General features: G+C 36.0%; 1 protein-coding gene across 3 annotated transcripts in view; it reads right to left on the bottom strand.

Moving 5' to 3' along the window:
- Positions 1–237: 237 nt before the first annotated feature.
- Positions 238–20,869, bottom strand: part of PPP3CB (protein phosphatase 3 catalytic subunit beta) — a gene marked incomplete at both ends in the record, with an annotated part of 44,192 nt that continues 23,560 nt past the window's right edge. For 2 of the 3 annotated variants that reach the window (XM_079535592.1, XM_079535593.1), the window contains 9 exons: positions 238–416; positions 2,101–2,130; positions 7,243–7,340; positions 8,307–8,391; positions 12,702–12,779; positions 14,683–14,808; positions 16,237–16,331; positions 16,426–16,503; positions 16,601–16,740. In XM_079535592.1, the coding sequence (XP_079391718.1) occupies positions 238–416; positions 2,101–2,130; positions 7,243–7,340; positions 8,307–8,391; positions 12,702–12,779; positions 14,683–14,808; positions 16,237–16,331; positions 16,426–16,503; positions 16,601–16,740 (909 nt within the window). The remainder of the gene's footprint in view (positions 417–2,100; positions 2,131–7,242; positions 7,341–8,306; positions 8,392–12,701; positions 12,780–14,682; positions 14,809–16,236; positions 16,332–16,425; positions 16,504–16,600; positions 16,741–20,869) is intronic. The other variant, XM_079535594.1, reaches the window with a different exon arrangement.

Here is a 20,869-nt window from a genome sequence, read left to right as displayed (position 1 = left end):
CAGCAGCCTGAATACACAAAGGATGCTCCCAGGAGGTCGGTCACCACGTGAAGAGAGGGGCTGTTGTCTCAAAGCACGATGCTGTTCTTCAGCAGGGTCAGGCAGATGGTGCTCCACCTCCTGATAAGTAGTCACCTCGCTGACCCCCCTGGCTATTTCGTCTGTTGTCACATCAAAAAGCAGTAATCTAGGAATTCTCAGGCAAGACATAAGTGAGTAAACCAGAAGTTGACGTGGTCACTGTGCATTGTTGTTGCCAGTTCCATTGTTTCCATTGGCATTTGTTGTGTTTATAGTATTAATACCATCTTGCTGAAGAGCATCTTTTCTTGGTGGCATTCTCTCATTGATCCTATCCAAACCTTTTGCTTCTTCAAAACTGCAGATTTTATGTTGCGGAGAGAATCCTCGTATTGCTTAACAAAATGCAAATTTGATATGTCAGTAATGGAAAAAGAAGTCGAAAGCATATACTTTTTCTAATAAATGATGCTTAAACACAGGTAGGAAATCAGCCACGTAAATGTATGGCTCTGTATCTGTACTAGTAAAAGCTGCTCTAAGTTGCTCTCCTGATACACTCAATGGCTCTCATGACCTGAGTTTATAACAAAAGGCACAGAGTATGGCAAATATTCAGCAAGGAGGAATCAAGGTGCTTAAGCCCACTTGATTGCTTCTGCATGTCTCTGGGGTGGCCGGCTCTGAACACCCTTTGCTCCCGCTGCCAAGCTCAGCTTAACATCCCTATGTCTCAGGGGAATGCCAGTGAGATGCAAGCAGCACAGCGAGTGCAGCGGAGGCAAAGAAGCAAAGGGTCACAAAAGTAATCAGAGGTTTACGTCCTGCACACACATTGATGGCCTGATCCTGCGGTTTTCATGCAGGCAAAACTGCAGGATATGGGTCACATTCTGTGCTAATCACATGGATGATGGAAATGGACACGACCACAGTCACTGGGTTAGCACTGCGTTTAACAATGGTGCCATCTAAATACATACGTATTTAAGATGCATATAGAAAACAAGTATTATTTTTCTACTGATTATTTTAGTGAACGAGGTCTGTAGTTTACTTCAGACCTGAAAACAGTTAACCACATGGTAAGACTGAGTTCTTTGGGATGGGATAATTCTTTGGAGACATGAGCACAGCTTTCACTCACAACAACGGAACATCTTACATGTGTGAGAGAACAGAATACGGCCCTTGTTTATAGTTTTGGAGATCTGACTTCCTTAATTAAAAAACAAATGATAAAGTTATTAATTAGTGCTTCACAACCAAATCTGAAAGCACACAAAGGCCACAAAGGCAGCTCTCCCAATTGCTATGCTGTTTGTCATTCACTTCATTGAATATTGAGCAAGAGGAAACTAAAGCATCTTTGAATAAAACTTCAACAGTCTGAAGTTGAGTACTTGAATACCAAATAACTGGATGGCATTTTACTCAACACAGCTAAAAAGGGTGCACAGATAACAGCTTATTTAGCACAGAAGCACCAATAATCCATGGAGTTTAATATGCCTTGTACTGGCAGGATGGCATATATATAGAAGAAATAAATTTGGTCATCAAATTATGTATAAAATCCATAGGAAAAAAAACACATTACATTTGTATGTCTTACATTATCAGATGTGTTACGGAAATTTAAAAAATATATATATGTTCAAAGCCATTAAAAATAGATTTTATGAGAAAAGCATGCATAAATAACCCTCCTTCCACACGTAACCAGCCCCCCCAAACAAAATCTTGCAGTTGAATGCAGAAAAAAAACCACTAAACACTATCATCATAAGGACTTCAAGACAACACCACGTATCACAACATGCTATTATACAAAAACCTACTGCATATTTTGTAAAAATAAACAAAAAAGACCAAAAAAACCCCAAGAACATCCCTAAAATATTAAAGATAATCATCATCCTGGAGCCAGAAATGAATGTTACATGTAAAAGGGATGAATCAATACAGTTGATTCATCTCTGCTTGTGCAAGTTGAAAGTAAAACACACCCACACAGTACTTTTGAATTCCCTCCCAGACACCACAGATCTCTGCCAATGGCAAAGACTCTGATCATACCTTTTTCAGCCTCAATTGCCTCTACAGTGGCTGTACAGAAGTGAGCAGATGCATGCAAAATGAATGAGAAAGATGAAGAGTGTAATATCGCACAGCAGAAAAGGCAATGATCAATTTAATATAGAACGCTACGCCAGATTAGATTAAAATTATTTAAAATTATAATTAAGGTTCTGGGGGTTGTTTTTAAGCTTAAGTGAAACTTCTCCTACATTTTAACTATTACAATTTATCAAGTCAAAGTATACCAAGAGAAACACTGATTACTGGAACTTCATTTATGTTTTAAACTGTACATTTCTATGAGATTATTTCTTTTTCTTTAAAGAAAGCAACATAAGATGTCAATTAATGTTAAAGTTGTGGTATGGTTAAAAAGAAAATCTATTTGAGATTAACTTTCTGAAGATTAAAATGTATTAGTGAGCTTCATTAAGTTACCAAGCAGGATGTTCTAATGTAATACTATCAGTGTTCTGCTAATAAGAAAATACTTTTCTTTTTACGGTTAACTCCCTGAAGTTAAACTTGTACGTCAATTTCTCATCATATTTTACGCTTAAATGAGTATCCCTGGGAACCAAAACGTGAAATTTAAACTATAAAAGACAAATCTAGCAAGTCATATTTACAAAGTCTCATAAACTGCTTGGTTGAACCAACAACAAAGCCTAGAGCATGAAGAGCTCTGCTTGTAACAGTCTTGGTGGATAACTTCATGTAACATGAAGAAAAATCTAGCTTACTGGTTCTACTGTAATAAGTAACCATAACTAACGTGGTAATTTCTGAGGTTTGAGATTTTTCTGTTGCTTATTGTTTTAGATCTAAAAGTCAAATCTATAACGTAAGGTTATGAGGATTTCAAATTCAAACTAACCTACTTGAGCAGACCAGTCAAGCAAAATACTTGTAATTAAGATCTAAACTGCAGCTGAGTTTCAACGTTGCTAACAGCTTACTGCCTCCCCTTCTATCTGCCATGCCTCTAATCACCTATTCTAATAAATCCTAATTGAAAACAGTACCTAGCAGTAAACCGACTTGCATAGTGCTAGATACTGATGAACATCAATGGATATTAAGCACTACGCAAGTAGGTTTACCTATATTGAAGTGAATGCTAGGAAAACTAGCAATTTAGGAAAAGATGGTGTTAGAACAGAAATTGTCCAAGTGAATTAAGTTTAGTACTTCTCATTTCCTGGCCAACACAAACCAGACACAGCAGATGTATCAGTTGCCTACACTCTGCCTTAACGTTACATAAAACCTTCATTTCCAGAGATACTCTTTAAAAAAAATAGTTGCTTGAATTCCTATTAAAATACTGTTGAATAGATGAGAATAATGCAGCATTTTAACTTCTACATACTGCACATTCCCAGTTACAATAATAGTAATAATAATAATAATAATTAATAATAATAATAATAATAACCCTACACAACTCTAAAGGAGCAAGGGCAATCCCGGAGTTATACCAAAAATCCACTGGAATGGATGGCAATTTATGTTTACATTAGAGAAAATAAACTTTCTCAATTTGTAAAAACAAATTAGTTTAAGAATTGCTTTGGAATATCACTGAATACAAGATATAACCAATTTGCCATATAGGTACAAAACTATGTGATAAGAAACACCTCTTTCCACCATTTCCTGTTACCTGTGAAGTCTTTGTTTTCAATCTTTTCCTGAAAAGATCACGAATACTGATTTATCTCTGTAAGTTATGTAGCTTGATCATAAATACAGATTTGAATATTTACACCTAAGTCATTCTACTAGTACTACTTTAGTTCCAGAAGTATCTTGGAATATACAGTGCACTTAAGAAAAAGGTAACTTTCACCTTGACACAAAAGAACAAACTGACTGGAAAATGCAAGCATTTGAAAAAACACAATTTTCAATTTGGAAAATAATTTTGTTGGATTCTTTTTTGCAGGTACCTCTAGATTGAAACTATAACCTTCATAAGTCCTGATTAACCTAGGATAAATGTTGTATTACACTAACACATTAGTTAAACTAGAACTCTTTGTTCAGAAAATTCACTTTCACAGTAAATTTTAAGTGACAATGTTGAAGGAACCCAATGGCATTTCCATCCTCAATTCCAACCTTGCCCCTGCTTTACTTAAGGGACAGATCTGACCAAAATCCTTGCCAACATATGAAAAGAATTTAGAGATATACAAAGGCTGTCATTTCTCAAGGTCTATTTTTATCCTAGTACATTAAAGCTAACTGGAAACAACCTTTGATTCTTTTTAAAAATATATATCTGTACATTTATGGGAAAAAAAAAAACCAGACTTTTTCAATAGAATGTAGTTCATAGAAGGGCCTGGGTTGAAAAGGACTATAATAATCATCCAGTTTCAACCCCCCTGCTGTGAGCAAGGTTGCCAATTTTGCATTAATTTTTCAAAATTACCTTTTAAAAATGCATTTGTCTTTGTTTAACCCTTTTTACTGTAGTTCAGATTTCTCATTTACCCTCAGATTCATCTGTTTTGTGGTAAGAATCTGTTCAACCATTTCCCACAGAGCAGCTCAGTTCAATGGTCTACTACTTCTGGTGCCCCACGCAGCACCGCGTCAATGCCTGCAACCTCCACATCTATGGGAACGGCCTGTTCCTTACGAAGCACAGGAGGCCTGGCTGAACGGATGCTTCCAACAGCAGTGGTAGCTGCTAAGATTTGAGAGGAATGTAAACACACACTCCCAATCCTGATAACTTCCACAGCTTTTTATAAATGTATTGGTAAACAGCCTGCTTAGATCTGAGCAAATTTTATCGCGAGTAAAATGGGGTAAGCAAAAATAGTACAGCAATGGATACTATTTGTTTTCTCAAATCTAGAGATTTGAGATAGTTATTGATAGCCTATTGATCAACACACGTGCAATATATTTCAAAAAGTAAGTAAAAATTTGTAGTAGGAAATCTTAGTATCAGTGACCATATTTCTGCTGCGAATATGAATTCACTGATGTGATGGTTACAGTAAAGTATCAATTAGTGAAGCTTTATTTTATTTTTGATTTACTTTCAGTTCTGCAATAAGTGTAACAAATCCAAAAAGTTCTTTTTGAGAACCGAGTTAAATCCTTATCTGTAAAAACAAAGTTAGTGGAATTAAGGAGAACTGACAGTCAGCAGGAGATCTTTAGCACATCAGCATGATTTAACAAGTGATGTATATTAATGTAATGCATCAAGGAATATTGCCATCAGAAAATTCTAGTCAAGAAAAAAAAAAACACCCACAAAAATCCAAAATGCATTTTGCATACTTTCCAAACATCCCACATTTTCAGTAATGCTAGAAAGCCGTATGCTTTATGTTAAAAAAATTTTCTAGTCAGTTTGATCCTCTCTAATATTTGCAATGTAACATGGTTAAAAATCTGTTAAATGAGTGAGAGGAATACAAACTCATTTTTTTAAGCATAATAAAGTATCTTATTAAACAATGAAAATTAAAACTAGAACATATGCTTTTGGAATAGTTGGATGGATTAGGAAACGTACACCACTTCTTGTTATAGACATTCAACAAAACAATCACATACATACACTGGACATATAAATTTACTTGTAGACATTATATGTCCACTGAGAAATGACTTAAAATGAGACATTCATGTTTCAAAGCTATAAAAGAACAGCTTTGATTGCTTAATAGTAAATGTAGTGAAAGGGTTTAAAAAAAAAAACAGCAACAAAAAATTCTAATAGAAAATTTAAAAATATTCAAATGAACAGCCTAAATCACAAAACAAGAAAAGCAGCTACTCTTGCAAAACAGATTGTGTAAAAATGTTATTCAGTTAATCAATATATCACAATCTTTCAATAGCTATAAAATTCAGTGGTCAAACACAACTGTTTTATACTTTCTATTAAATCTTGAGGATAGCAAATAAAAAGTCTGAATATCTTATGTTGAGTGCTGCTGATATGAAGTCCACTTTCAGATGGATCTATTTTAGTTATCCACCACTGCAAACCTGGACTTCATTCTTGTAATACATTTGGTACAATCTCACAGCATTGCCTCTAAGCCTAGTTAATCATTTACGGGTCTTGTGAAAAATATGATCCAATAATTCAACAAACTAAAAAAAAAAAAAAGAAAAACTTTTACAAAATATTCAATGAGCCAGATTACAGGTGTATTTTGTATAGAGTTCTTTTTATTTTCATGCAAAAAATATATGCACACTTAGTAACACCCTTTTATTTTGATTTATTTACAAGTTTTAAATTCAATCCCTTTATTCTCAACTGATTTTATAACAATTACTGAATAATTTTCAAGTACATTATTGTTCAAAATGCACAGACAGTGTGCAGCAGCAAATGCAGCAAACCTCAAAAACAAGGTGCTACAACATTGCTTCTACATCAAGAGACAGACAAGTGTCTGGGATAGTGGTTTAATTTTAACACTTATACAGACATACATCTATACCTAGAGAGAGACAGACAGATCTAAGAAAGCAGCTACATCTGCAGAGGAAGGAAACAGCATGTTACAAGGACAATTCAGGGAGGTCAATTATACATAGAACATTTGACAAACAACATAGAGAACAAACTTTGGCATTAATTACCAGGGTACAAAACGAAGCACATTTCAATCTATCAGTGGAGTGTAAAATGGAACTCTGCAGCCTGTAGTCGTTTGTTAGGATTGATACCAGTGAGAATTTGACACTGTCAATGAAAATACTAACAGATACATAGTAAAGTCATTTTCATGGAAAGCAGACGAGGATGCAAAATTACATTGCAATTTTTGTATCTGTTATGACCAAATATCTTAACACCAGATCTACTAGGGCACCCCATCCGCACCTTCTGAAGAATTGTAAACTGAGGATGCTCAAAGCCTGAAAACTGTGGCCTGACACTGCTAAACTCATTTGCTTTTAGTTTTATACCCTGGTTAAGTATCCATTTCACATTGCCTGATTAACACATAACATTCCGCCTGTATCAGCCGCTAAGACAAGAACTGAAAAGCATAAGAAATTCCCTGCATGCATTATGTGTAGTGTTAGCGAAAGAGTGAGATGTGCCCCAGTCCATCTGAGGCACAGCAAGTTGCATAACATCATTACCACTTTGCAGGGTCTGTCGTCCTCCAGCCAACACTCCACTAGGTAACATTCCAGTGGGAGTCAAACCCTTGAGTGTCAGCACACTTTCACTCTCCTCCCTGGTTTAAGAGAAAATAGTAATGAAAATGTAAGTATCTGCTCATGAAAACTGGTATTCTCTATTGGGGAGGAGGGCCTACTTTTACTGTGCTTTATGCATGTCAACACTGATGCAAATTCAAATTCAATCAACTAGAAAGGGGAAAATATTTCTATGCCATATTCGTCTCTCTCTGGTATCTAGAAACTACAAATACTGATTACTTTTGAACCAACGTAGGAGCAACTATTCACATGCAGACTTATTAGCTCTGAACGTAGCAGTGAATGCCTCATGAGGTACTGAAGTAACTCAGCACCATAAAACAACCCACAGTTTCACTGAAAGCATCTGTGCTCCAGGAGAGACCAATTTCAAAAAATTAAGCCTGTTTGAATACTTATGCTCTGTGGAAAGACATAAATACGCTATGCAAGTACTATAACATACTGACATACTATAAGCATACTATATTTTGAGTAAATACAATTTCTGTCTAGCTTGGTACAAGAAAATGGGATCAAACAAACAGGACAGTTCAAAACCACAAAAGAAAAACAAACAAAACAAGTCCTCAACTTTCTGCTATGACAGACACTTTCCCAGCCAGCCCGGACCTTCACTTTCACGCTTCTCATTTCAGTATCTCTATTTTTGTATTGTCCTTCTCACTGTTGCAGTTAATCTATAGAATCATTACAGTTGGAAAAGATCTCTCAGACTATCATGTCCAACCACCCACCTACTGCCAATATTACCCACTAAATCAAATGGCTGGACACATCTCAAAAAATAACAACAAAAAAATATTATTTAACCAAAAGTACCGACATCAATGGGGTACACCAACATGCAAAATGAGATTCTAAGGCGCAATGACCTCCTTGAAAAAATGTCTGGTATATATTATCCTGGAACAGAGATGTGTTTTCCTAGCACACACAGATTAAGAAGGATTTTAAGAAAGCAGAAACAACTCAAATACCTGAGAACAGAGAAGACTCTTGCCATCTTGCCAATTGCACGAATTTTGTTCCTGATTATTTCTTTCCGTGCAGCAGCTGTACCTACTTTCAATGGAATAAGAGAGAGTCTCAAGCTCATTGGTATTTACAAAGCTGCCCTTTTTGAGTGCATCAAATTCAACACAAGTATTTCAGTTCAGTACTCTTCCCAGGAGGTCAGTACCCAGCACTCGGGGACACAATATTACAAATTCAGAATACTACCAAAACCATAACAACTTCTGTGTCCACAAAACAAAAGTTCAGGATATTCACAAAGATTTGATCAAGCTGGCAAGCATCCAAAGTAAAACCACTGTTACAGTGTAGTAACTACCGTAATTCCTTTGCTTAAGTTTTATAGAACCCTAGAATCCTCATAAGTTGGAAGGGACCTTTAGAGGTCATGTAGTCCAGCTCCCCTGCAACAAACAGGGACACGCACAGCTTGATCAGGTTGCCCAGGGCTTGCCTTAAAGCCTTGCCTTAAAGGCCCCAGGGATGGCGCATCAACCGCATCTCTGGGCAACCTGTTCCAGTGCCTCACCACCCTCACTGTGAAAGACTTTACTTCCAACCTAAACCTGCCCTCCTGAAGCTTGAAGCTCTTTCCCCTTGTTCTGTAACCATACACCCTGTCAAAGAGTCTGTCCCCTTCTTTCCTGTAGCTCCCCTTTAGACATCGAAAGGCTAGAAATCACTTTCTGACATCTGTGTATCAAAATACAGGTATGTAACTTGACACAGAAGATAAAGAAAAAAATATATAATTGCTAATTCTTGCACAGCTGACTGAGAGAAAACATGCTGATTTGCTTGATTTTATGTCAACTCCCCAAAACATACACCTGCACTCACAAAAAACTCAACTAAAATGCCAAAGAACTGCAGTGTGCCCTTCCTTACTGATTAATTCTATGTTCTATGTCACCTTAGGTTTGCATCATTTGCAGAAATTGCTAATACCAAGGGCATGGAATAAATACTGCATGTTCCACAGAGCAGAGAAATGTCAATTGTAATAGATAAAAGTGAAGATAAAACTCTGAAAGAGGCTTTGGATTCAAATGAGAGCTGCCTTTGCCTGCACTGATATAAAAACAGAGGTGCCTCTCTTCAACATTTATTTTTGTTCAATGAGAAAATGCCAGAGTCATCCTCCTTTCCTTTTGAGGACAACCCAGGTCCCCTAAGCAGTACAGGCAGATGTGGGGACACCAAAACAGCACAACTGTCAGATTTTTCAGACCGCCACTGCAAGAACACAAGGCTTTTTGTCACACAAGAGTGGATGGATTTCCCATCCTGAACACCAAACCAAAGAAAATACGAGAGAAAAAAAGGCAGGAAGAGAGCTCTGTGCAAACACAATGAAAGAACCCTGGGGTATGACAACTATCTGTCAACCCGCTGAAATGGAATGAAGAAACCCACAAACAACTAAGTAAAACGTTTTTAGACAAAGGAACAACACTGATGAAATACAGACAGCAAAAAAAGTGGTGGCCCAAGGAAAAAAACTGCAGGAATAGGCCAAAAATTTTTATTTTTACTGGCAGTAACTTATCTGAATTTTTAATATTTGAGATGTTCTTACTTTCTCTCTCTGAATATTATTAAAGAGCAGTATGAGATCTGGATTGAGAAGAGAGGTCTTTCAGAGTTTCTGAAAAAGGTGGAGCTAAATGAAGGTCCACACATTTTCCATGTTTTCTCTTTCCATCATTTCTCTCAGTTTTCCTCCTGCCTTCACCTGTTCACTCCTTGAAGGCCACTGCTGCAGGGCTGTAATGCACAAGCTGAGCCCAGTACAGGTGCTGCTGGTGCCCATATCTCAAATCTGGTATCACTACGCCATTAAAGGAGAAATGCTGGTTTAGAGTATTGTTTTTTAAATGATCCTATGCTGTTCCAGCCTTTCAGAGGGAGCACAGCCAAGAAAAAAGGCCAAATATATTACTCCAGGCAGCGGCACTATTAAACCCTTGTTTGTTCAGAGTTAAAACAGCAAAGTAGCATCTGCTTGCAGGAGAGTGTTTTGATTACACCCTAAACTAGAGGGGATATGATAGAACTCTCCCACAGCCCATTCCTAATGCCCCCTCCATGGGAGTTCTATAATGCTCATACTGTTACGCTCCAAAGAATTCACATAAATGTTGCAACTAACCCTATGATCCAATGCACCAAATGAGAAATATTCTTTAAAGTGGCAGATATATACAGAGAGCAAACAGACTAGAAGGTAAGTAACAGCCAGAAGAATTTTCCTGCACAGAAATATCCACCTTGGGATTTCTGAAAAGTGGGTGACAGACTCAGAATTTAAATGAGTAGATGACTTCTTAAATTTTGCATCAAGTCATCTTCAAAACTGCATAGACAATCAGAAGTACCTTTTTGATATCTCAAATGAAGGAAGCTAAAGTACTGTACACGCCAGGTTTTGGAGCACTATAAACACATTCCATGCACAATCTCAGAAAATGCTCACAATGAAATTTTTAAAAAAGCACAACAGAGGACTGAATGCTCCCTACACATGCAGGGCCAAAGATACAATTTTAGAAATAGGTAAAAGAATGAAATTCTACAAAAAGGAGAAAAAAAAAACAACAAAAAAAAAGGGAATGGAAGAAAGGAGGAAAGATTCATGCACAGAAAGACAGATGTCTTGGAATATGACTTCTGATTAACAAAATACATAAGCCTTTATAAATGTCTCTTTAAAATGGGTAATAAAATAAAATACTGTACGTCTCTCAACAAAAATATATTTTCTGCATTAATACTTTTACCAGCAGGTTCTACGAAGTCATATTTCAAAACATTCCTACTGTCTGATCTGTACCTTTTTTATTGCCATACATGAGTCGCTCTTCAGATGGAGAGTCCAGAAAAAAAGGAAGTGAATGATGGAGAAAAAGATGAGTGAGACAAATCAAACAAAGGTATTTAACCTGGTAATGGTAATAAAGAAGGAATGGAGAAGAAATATGAAAAAAGAAAATGGAAAAATGCAACACTTAAAAATGCATTATTCGAATAAGAAGTGGAATTGTTGAGTATAAGTTAAAATTTGATGATAAACAATTGAAACTTGAAAGTCAACAGTTAAAAAAAATTATTCACAGAGAAAGATAAAGCACAGACAGTACCTAGGAGGCATTAAGAGATATGTATCACGCAAAGAAATTGTTAAAGGAGACAGAAGAATAAAATAAATCAAATAAGGAAACTGGAACTACTGTACTGAAGATAGGGCATACGCAACCAGGTGATGAGCGCGCTTTGGCTGGACCACCTAAATCCTAGCGTAGCAGAACACCATCAAGCCTCAGCCTGCAGATGTTTGGTGTAATTGCTTTATCTTCAGTTCAGTAGGATTATGTGCACAAGAAACATAAATTCACTGTCTGCAGGATCACATCTGAGACTATTTCTAATTTTCCACGTTTCTATCTACAGCCTAAATGGCAACAAAGTTCAAGTGGCTCATAATTAATGCATTTCAACCTAAAACACACAGCTGCCTAAGCACAACACAAATCTGCTACTGAATTTTTACACAGTAATTGTCAAAGATTAAGAATTGGATGATGTCACTAACATCTCTTTTAATTTATTTTTAGTGTTACTCAAAGGCTGTCAAAATGTTCATTCCTTCCCCCCAGCCATCAACCAATTCAGCAAATAATTCTGTTATTGGATAAAATGAGGGATGTCTGAAAAACTTTCAGATGTGACACAGAGCAGTACTGTAGGAAAAGAAAAGGACGATGTGCTAAGTCTTGATGTTACGTGCCTCTTCACCACCAGTCTAATGTTGCTTCTTTATCATCACATTACAAACACCTCCTTAACAACCCACTGTTTTAACAGTTCACAAGATGTTATTTATTACATACGTCAGTGTTATGCAATGTACACAAAGTTCATTAACTTTTATGCTTTAACTCAAACACCAAGATTTAAACTTTTATTTCATACTTTGTCTATAGTACTTTGCCATAAGAAATATTAGATCTGACTTTTGACTGTATCAACTCTTCCCCAAAGAGCAGACATTAAGAAATTAAAGAGCTTAAAAAATTCATAATAAATATAAAACACCAACAAATTCTGAAAAATTTTCAAAACATTTCAGCTTTAAATATGCCATATATGAATTCTTGCAAAGGATACAACTACTCCTTCTTGATGACAGACACGAAAATAAAATTCCCTTTCCTCCTCCAAAATACTCATCATCTAAGGAAAAATTTGTAGGCAATTTCCTTCAAATTTCAGGTAATATATTACATCACTTTAAGTTAATTACTACTTCAGAAGTTATTTCCATGAAAAAAAACACCATATCTAATATTAAACCCTACCGTCAAATTGATCTTCTCCCTCTGTCATCAGTTCATCATCAGAACAAATGCTCAAAACATTCACCAACATTTCTGTTACTGTATGTGAAAAAAACAAACTTCAATTAATTGCCTCAAGAATTTTAAATATTTCCAAGCACATAAGATGAAACCAGTCACCAGCAACTGTAGTGAATGAGCTTCCCACATGATAAACTCTTCTCTGCAATCTGGTTTCTAAAACATATGCTGTCATAGAATTTAAAAAGCTCATAGAAATAAGCAGTCATAAACCACACCACCTATCAAAGACACGGCATGGCTTTCTTTCCTATCTCACAAGGAATTATTTTAGATATGAATTATCTTCTTGTGCATTAGTATTTTTTTACATCATGGCAAGTCCATTTCAATTCAATTTTATACAAAATTTACTGATATGTGAAAATATTGAGACTGCTCAAATTCACATAAAAAAGTGAAAGCTATTCCATTCCTGGCACCTGCAGGCACCAAGCAGAAGCACCGAAGCAGAAAAATATTATGATAAAAATACGATATAAACTGCTTGTCAGTGTTTAAGGGGAGTTTGAAAAGACACAGTGGATACTCAAACTTGTCTCAATTTTGCTGTTTCTGGGAACCTCATTATTCTACCACAAAGCCTTTCACATATATATCAGGCTTTTCTTTAAAATGGTCGAGCTTCTCCCACCTTCGGAAGCACTTAGAAACCCATTCCAGAAGTTCAATCAGATGTTTAAAAACTTCGTAGTTTCCTGCCTACATCTGTTCATGACTAGTTCATATAACCCTTGTGTTATCTGCTATGCTATTCTTCTCTGTTCTTGGTCAAGAGTTACTCTCTACTTTGCTGAAGAAGTAAAATAAATAATTCTGACTTTAACTGTGTAGACCAAACAATATTGACAACACGTCCTTCACTGGAAGTTGAAGTATGCGCGTACCCAAAGGCCAAGACAAATTACAAGGTACATTACTTCAGCAGTCTTAGGCATAACAGACTCATTATCGGCATTGTAGAGAAGTAAAATAAACAACATGAGCAAAGGGTTATTTAATGCATCATCAGGTAAGACAAGGAGAAACAAAAATCTCCTTCTAAATGTCCTTGGTTTAAAAACAATAAAGAAGTTCTGAATGGACTTCCTAAAGACAACATAATCAAATCTAGAATCCTAGGTCTGTATGACCATAAATACATATATATCTAGAGTATTTTTCCAGGAAACGTAGAGAGCTTTCCAGATCTCCTTCATGAAAAGAGCAGTTCCTATCACAGAAGCATTTTAAATAGACTCCAATAGCCTCTAACCTCATTGCTTACTAACTGGAGACTACTTGGAGTTCTATTATCCTAGATTTAAAGTTATTAACTCTAGAGGGGAAAAAAAGGACCTGTGCTAAATTATCTTTTCAAGAAAAAATATAGCAGAAATAAGTTATTTTAATGAAGGTCAATCTGTTATAACTACCTAATAAAGTTAAAATTTTACAGGAACATCTCAACATAGTTTACATCTATAGCCATACAAGATTATTAATTATATATGACCTAGCCTTTTGTAGAATAAGAACAGTTTTCATGTCAACTTTATTTGATGCCCAAAAGTAATTCTTAACAACGCAGGTAAATATCTCCTTAGTGGAAATTATAGTTTCTATTAAGACCTTTGCTTTATTAGATCCAGTTCAACTACTTGCATTGAAACAGGTGAAGAAAACAACCAGAACTGTGCAGCAAGTTGTACACGACATATCTTCACATGCCAAACAAAACCCCTGAAATCAGTCTAAAAACGTCACCAAATCTCTCTAATCAAACATCCAAGTATTCCATCCAATAAAGACAAATGCAGATACAAATTTTCACAAAAATAATGAATTAATTAAAAAAATCCAAACAACCCAACCAAACAAAAAACCTTCCTGACAACAGAGAAATTGGAAAGAAATTCACTGGTGTGTGATTCTTGCCTACCTTTTTCTCCAACAAATGGCAAGGACCATGTAAAAACATCCATAAAATTTGGTAGCCAGTAAGGATGAGGAGAACAATTGAATTGACGAATATTCATCACATTGTTTTCATATTTTAAAACAGCAGCTAAAATAAAATTCAAACATTTTGGAAAGAATGTTTAAAACTTATGAAGTACTACAAATGTAAAGTCACAGGTTTGTTTTACTTCTATTTTGTATTACAGACAAAGTAATCCCAGAGATAACTATGCTTTCTTTTGCAATATTTAAATGATAGATATCTAATGGAGAACTTTAGACTGTATTTTATTCCAAGCATCACAGTTTAATGTACCCTTACATGTCAGATTGTGCCTCTACTATCCTATTAAAAGTCCATAATGAGCAATGATTTCAAAAGTTCCTGGAAAGGTATGATTTCAGCAACTTTAACAAAATGTGAACTCAGAATAGCAGCATATCCAGATTCAGGTTCTACACTTGCTGTGTGTCTTCCCATATTATAAGCCTGCATTCTGAGACCCTGTTGTAGAATGTAATATAACCACTGAAATTCAGAAAATCAAAGAGAAGAGGAAACACAGTACAAACAAACAAACAACCAGAAGCATTCTAAGGCTAAATAAGTCTTGGTTGTACTTTTCCCTACTTAAGTTTGCATTACACTGGGAATAGGTGATGGGAAAAAGGATTCTTAAAAATATCTACAGAGATGGCAGAAAACCAGAAAGCCAGCACTGCTACTTCTCCTTTTCTTTACTCCTTTACCTTTGATACAAGTAACAGCAGCTCATCTTACTCTCTAGACAGTTAATCATCCTACATAAGTGGTTTGAGTTGGGTAGATAAGGGTTTCAGAAGCAGAAAGAAGAAAATGCAATGTACTGAATAGGCAAGAGGTGTTGGATTCAAATTAATGCTATTTGTGCTGGAAAGCACCCAGGCAAATTTTTAATATCTCCAGCTAAGAGGACTCAAACAGTTTGGGCAGTACTCTAGATGTGTACTCATCAGGGCAGACTAGAGAGGGAGAACATTCCTTGACCTGCTGTCTGCACTCGTTTTAATTGCTCCACAATAACACTGGCCTTCTTGGCCGCAAGGGCACACCAAAAGGTGGCTGTAATCTGCTGCCCACCAGAACACATAGCTTCTTCTCTGCAGAGCTCCTTTCCAGCATACATATACTGATCCAGGCGGTTATCCCTCCCCAGATGCAGTACCCTACACTTGCCCCTTTTGAACCACATTAGGTTCCTTTCCACCCAACTCTCAATGGTCTCAGTGAAGGCAGTACAGCCTTCTGGTGTGTTAGTCACTTCTTGCAGCTCTGCATCATCAGCAAACTTGCTGAGGGTGCACTCTATCCCTTCATCCAGGCCACTGATGAGTATGTCACACATTCTTCTTCATCACACAACTTTTATTCAGGATTTTTTGGTCTTTTACTAACTGGCAGAAAATTTTTGATATTAGATTGCTTCTTTAGTAAGACATTTTAACAGCACATTTTCATTTTATGATTGCATAGTTATTAATTACAAGTTCTTACCTTTATTATTGTAGACATCCAGGTAATTAGGTGCTGAAAAAATTGTTATTAATGATGGAAACCCTGTAGTTTGACTTTTCCTGTACATTCTATAACTGTAAAATCAAACAGATTATTTTACATCTTACAGGAATAAGCAATTATCTTTCATTTCACATTGTGAATTATTTCTCGAAGGGACATACTTACCCTGCATCTTGTGCTTCGTGTGCTCTAATGATTGACAACAAATTATTATTTTGCAAAAATTCACAAACTGCTGGATAGCTGTGAAATGAAAACAATCGTGAGTAAAATAAATCCTCTAAAGATATGTGGGAAGACTTAGTATTAAAATATTAAGTAGATTCTAGCATACTCTCACCTATAAAAGTATGAGCATCCTCTGACTGTATTGTGACTGAAGTGCTCTGGTGAACTTTCATTTCCAAAATCTTCTGAAGGATCTGACCACAGTAAGTCACACATTGGTCCAAATGCTGGAGGTTCTTTGAATCTATCTAACTGTTTGAGAAAAAAGCAAGAGCACAAAAATTCTCTGAATATTAAATCTGTAAGTTTTATACATTTTTTAGGCTACATATCCATCAATACCAAGTATTTACAGAATGAAATCCAACCATATCATAGATAAATAGGTTTTTTATATTTGTTCTCTCCTTGTCATGAAATAAAGCAGAGGCATGCCAAAAGAACCCAACCTGTTAAGAGCAATAAGGTTTATTAGTTGTAAGAAGAAGTGAGATAAATTCCAGACTGATGGATATGCATAATATAAAGTCAAGTTACAGGCAAGGAACAAGATGGTCCCTTTTCATGCACATGCCGCATCTACCAATCTGGAGACACTACCAGGAATTAGCCAGGAAGAGAAACAGTACAGAAAACAGGAATGATAAAAGAAAAGCATGAATAATTAGCACTTGACTATAACTAGCTAAATACGTCATCCAAAAAAATCCAACCCCCAAACCAAATCCCTGAAGCAGTCATCTCCGTAATGGATCATTCAACAATGAAGAGATGACTAGCTCAGCCATCCTGGTCTTCTCTCATACAGTCTCTATTTCTCAACTACAGCCCTGGTGCAATGGGCCATGTACTTTCTGGAGGGTCTTTTTTGTTTGCTTTTTTTGCTTTTTTCTAGCTGCTTCTTAAAAGATTTTCACTTAGAAACACTTGTTTTAGCAGCCTATACCATTGCTGGTAACCACAGTGAAAAGGGCCAGTGATAAGGACAGTATCATTTGTTAACATAAAAGCAAAATACCCTGTTTAAGTAATAACATTCAACGAATCTCTGATGCCCCAGAAATGAAATCAGTTTTCCCAGATTCAATGTAAAGTTTATTTGATCTTTGTGTAGCTGGAGTTTGTTCACAAGATGATTTTATCCAAGAAATGTAGGAACGGTTCTTTGATGGACAGTGCATTTATCTCACTTTACCTCCCATACCAAAGAAGATGACTTTGATGGTACTAGAGAACACTTAACTCTTCATGACAGGTTCGAAGGGAGGTTTGGTGAGCACCTGGTGAATTTGAGTCTAACGGTCCATAGGAATCCATTCAAATATGGAACCAGCAGTAGTGCCAAGCTCTCTCATGCCCTGGAAAATCAGAGCTCCCGAGGCTGCCACCTGTAACATAAGTGGAAAGGTCCAGATCTTTACAAACTCCTGCCAGATAATGGCAAGGCAGGTATTAACTGAAGTTGTTGTTGGAATTTATTCAATATTAAAAATCCAGTGGTTTAACGTTTCCCACACTGGATGATAAACCCAGCATTGTATATTCCTTTGAGATTGAAGAAATCAGTCCATCAACATCTGCAAGTACCTGAATTTCTGTAGATTAAACCATCAAGTTTCTAAACCTCCAGCAAAAAAAAATTGGGTCTAGAAAGTAACAGAAGCATTCAAATAAGGAAGTTTCATTGTTTCTTGATCGATGTTTCCTGCAACATAGAAGGCTGAAAGTCTAGAAAGCATTTCTAAGAAATTTTTTCTTGAGATAGATAGTGTTCAAGAATTTTTCTTATGACTTTGGCCACATGGTTAGAAGAAGACATTATAAATGAAAAGGTTTTGCTGCTGCAAGCAACACAATTCTTCCAAGCTTGTTTCTCATAGCATTTGGAACAAAAATGTAGATATTTCTTGAAGTAAGGAAGTCAGCTTGTAAAAAAATTAATATACTTACATGCACATCAAATCAGTTTATACTTCACTAGACAATCTACCAAGTGGCATATTTCTCAAGACATTTCAGAATTTAAGAAAATGTCACTTCTACTCAACCCAGATTGTATATATCAAATCAGTAAAATGAGCTTAAAGGTTTCTCTAAGTAGTGACAGCAATAAAAATTAATAAAGGACAAGTCAACTCAAAACAAGCATTAATGAATAACCATTTCCAAGCACGCTGTGACCATGGCAAAGCAGAATCTCAATACAAATTAGGTTAATGTATTTCTAAGCAAGACTAAAGTAACTGAGAATTGAGACAATTTTTTTCAAGAATAACAATCACTATGTCTGGTGTTAAAAGAGAAATGGGTATCGTATTTTCTAATGGACCACAAGATATTTAAATCTAATTAATTTCCAGGTACTGAGAAGTCAGGGCTGCTGCACTGAGGTGTACCACACCTCCATACAGATGAGAAAACTGAGGAATAGCAAAACCTTGGGGGTAGATTAAGGTACAGCAAATTAAAACTACTATATCTCTGAAACAAAAGACCTTCACGAAAGTTTCATATACTCGAAGACACAGACAACAATTTTAATTAACCTGTCCTAATTTTCTGAGAACTATTGTGTAGTAATATTCTAAAAACCACACGAAGGTCAGAGAAGTGCAGCAATCAGATATTACTAAAGAAAAGGAAATTTCAGCATACCACAGAAAGAAAGTAAGGGATTATAAAGAGATTTCTTGGAGCGCCCCATACATTTCAAGGCTCTTTACTGATCAAGCCTACGTGTCACTGAGAACTCAATAGAAGAGTGATCATCCACCGTAAATCAGGAAAAAAATGTATATCTCTCTGCCTCTCTTCTTTAAGAGACAGTTCAATTTTATGCAAACATTTCCATATCAATCACTAGGCACAGAATCAAGATTCCTAAAATACTGTTTCAGCAGAAGGCTTGGCAGTATAAATCAACAAAGCAGCATCTATAAATTGATGGTCACATGTCTGAAAGAGACACTCTACCAACACAACCGTAACATCAGGGTGAATGAACTTCACAGGACAAAAATTAGAGTATTACAAGTTTCACAAACTTGCAATTTCCCAGAAATAAGAAGCACTTGCAGCAATCTTGACAGTTAGGCTTTACTGTCACAGCTACTATGACATCTGTCCTCTACCAGAAATGAGCATGCCAAAAAAATAATTATTTAGTTCACGTAGTTAAATAACTTTCCTGAAAGTCAGTAACACAGACAGAAGTTCATCCAGAAAAAAACTGCATCTACATAGAATTTTTCTTTATTTCTGAGTAATGACTAAACTGCTTTAAGCTGTGATTTCCCTTCATGTGCTGGATGCTGCTGCTGACCGATTTGCAGAAGAGAACTGTCTCCTTATAAGAACTTCTGCTAATAAACCAGAAGGCTCGCAATAGTATACAGTTGTCTTGATGTTTACAGAAGTTGCTTCACACACCACATTTGTATCACAAGTGTATGGTATTTTCCTAGATAGAAGAAGAGGATTTTACACCACCTATTTAATTTAAATACGTGTACAATATCAGTGTATGCCAAGCTCTAATGCAACTATCGAAGCTGCTGCCAACCCATGAAGACTGAACAAAGTTACCACATGATTATTCAAAAAACAAAAAAAAGGCAACATTTCTAACAACACTGTCTTATATTTATAAATGTGCTTTTCATCAGCAGCAATATCCAGTGCAGATTTTTACATATGTATATAAACACACGAGCTTATAACTCATCCTAATGTAGCCTTGAGCATTATAAAAGCAAATGTAAAGACCAACACAACAGAATTACTTTTTAATTAAATTCACTTGACACTTTGAAACCTGATTAGCTCTAAGACTGAGACTAAAAGAAAAATAAATTGCAATCCCTTATAACAGACTGTTTTTGCACACAGTTTCCTTCATGCTACTTTCCAGAAAGCTCTGACAATCTTTCTTTGCATCTGTGATGCAGTAAGAGCTAAGGCCTCATCAGAACAGCACAGTTTACTAGCCTTTCCTTATCACTTCTCTCTCTCTTTCTCTTAACATACAGACATCTGCATGTTAAGACTGCCTTGAAAAATGCAAAATATCTCAATACAATTTCCCATTTCTACCACAGAACTTGTATATATGCTTCATATCTATTTCTACCATTTTATTCTTCTCTCTCATCATTCTCCTTGACTGCAATATTCAAAGTGAAATACAATGACATTCTCAGCCTCCAAAATGGTCCAATTCAGTAACAAAAAACCCACAAAAAACAAATGATTTAAAAGTGAGATAAACTGGACAGCAGCCTCTAATTCTGAGGAGAGGGAGAAGTAAAAAGGGAGTGCAACCAACAGAGACAATTCTAAGAAACAATATACAAGAAAAGACGATACAAAAACAAAGGGGGCT

The sequence above is a fragment of the Tetrao urogallus genome (assembly GCF_951394365.1).
Source record: "Tetrao urogallus genome assembly, chromosome: 5".
NCBI classification, from domain to species: Eukaryota; Metazoa; Chordata; class Aves; order Galliformes; family Phasianidae; genus Tetrao; species Tetrao urogallus.
The sequence above is the reverse complement of the archived record's forward strand: the minus strand, read 5'-3'. Positions and strand labels throughout refer to the sequence as shown.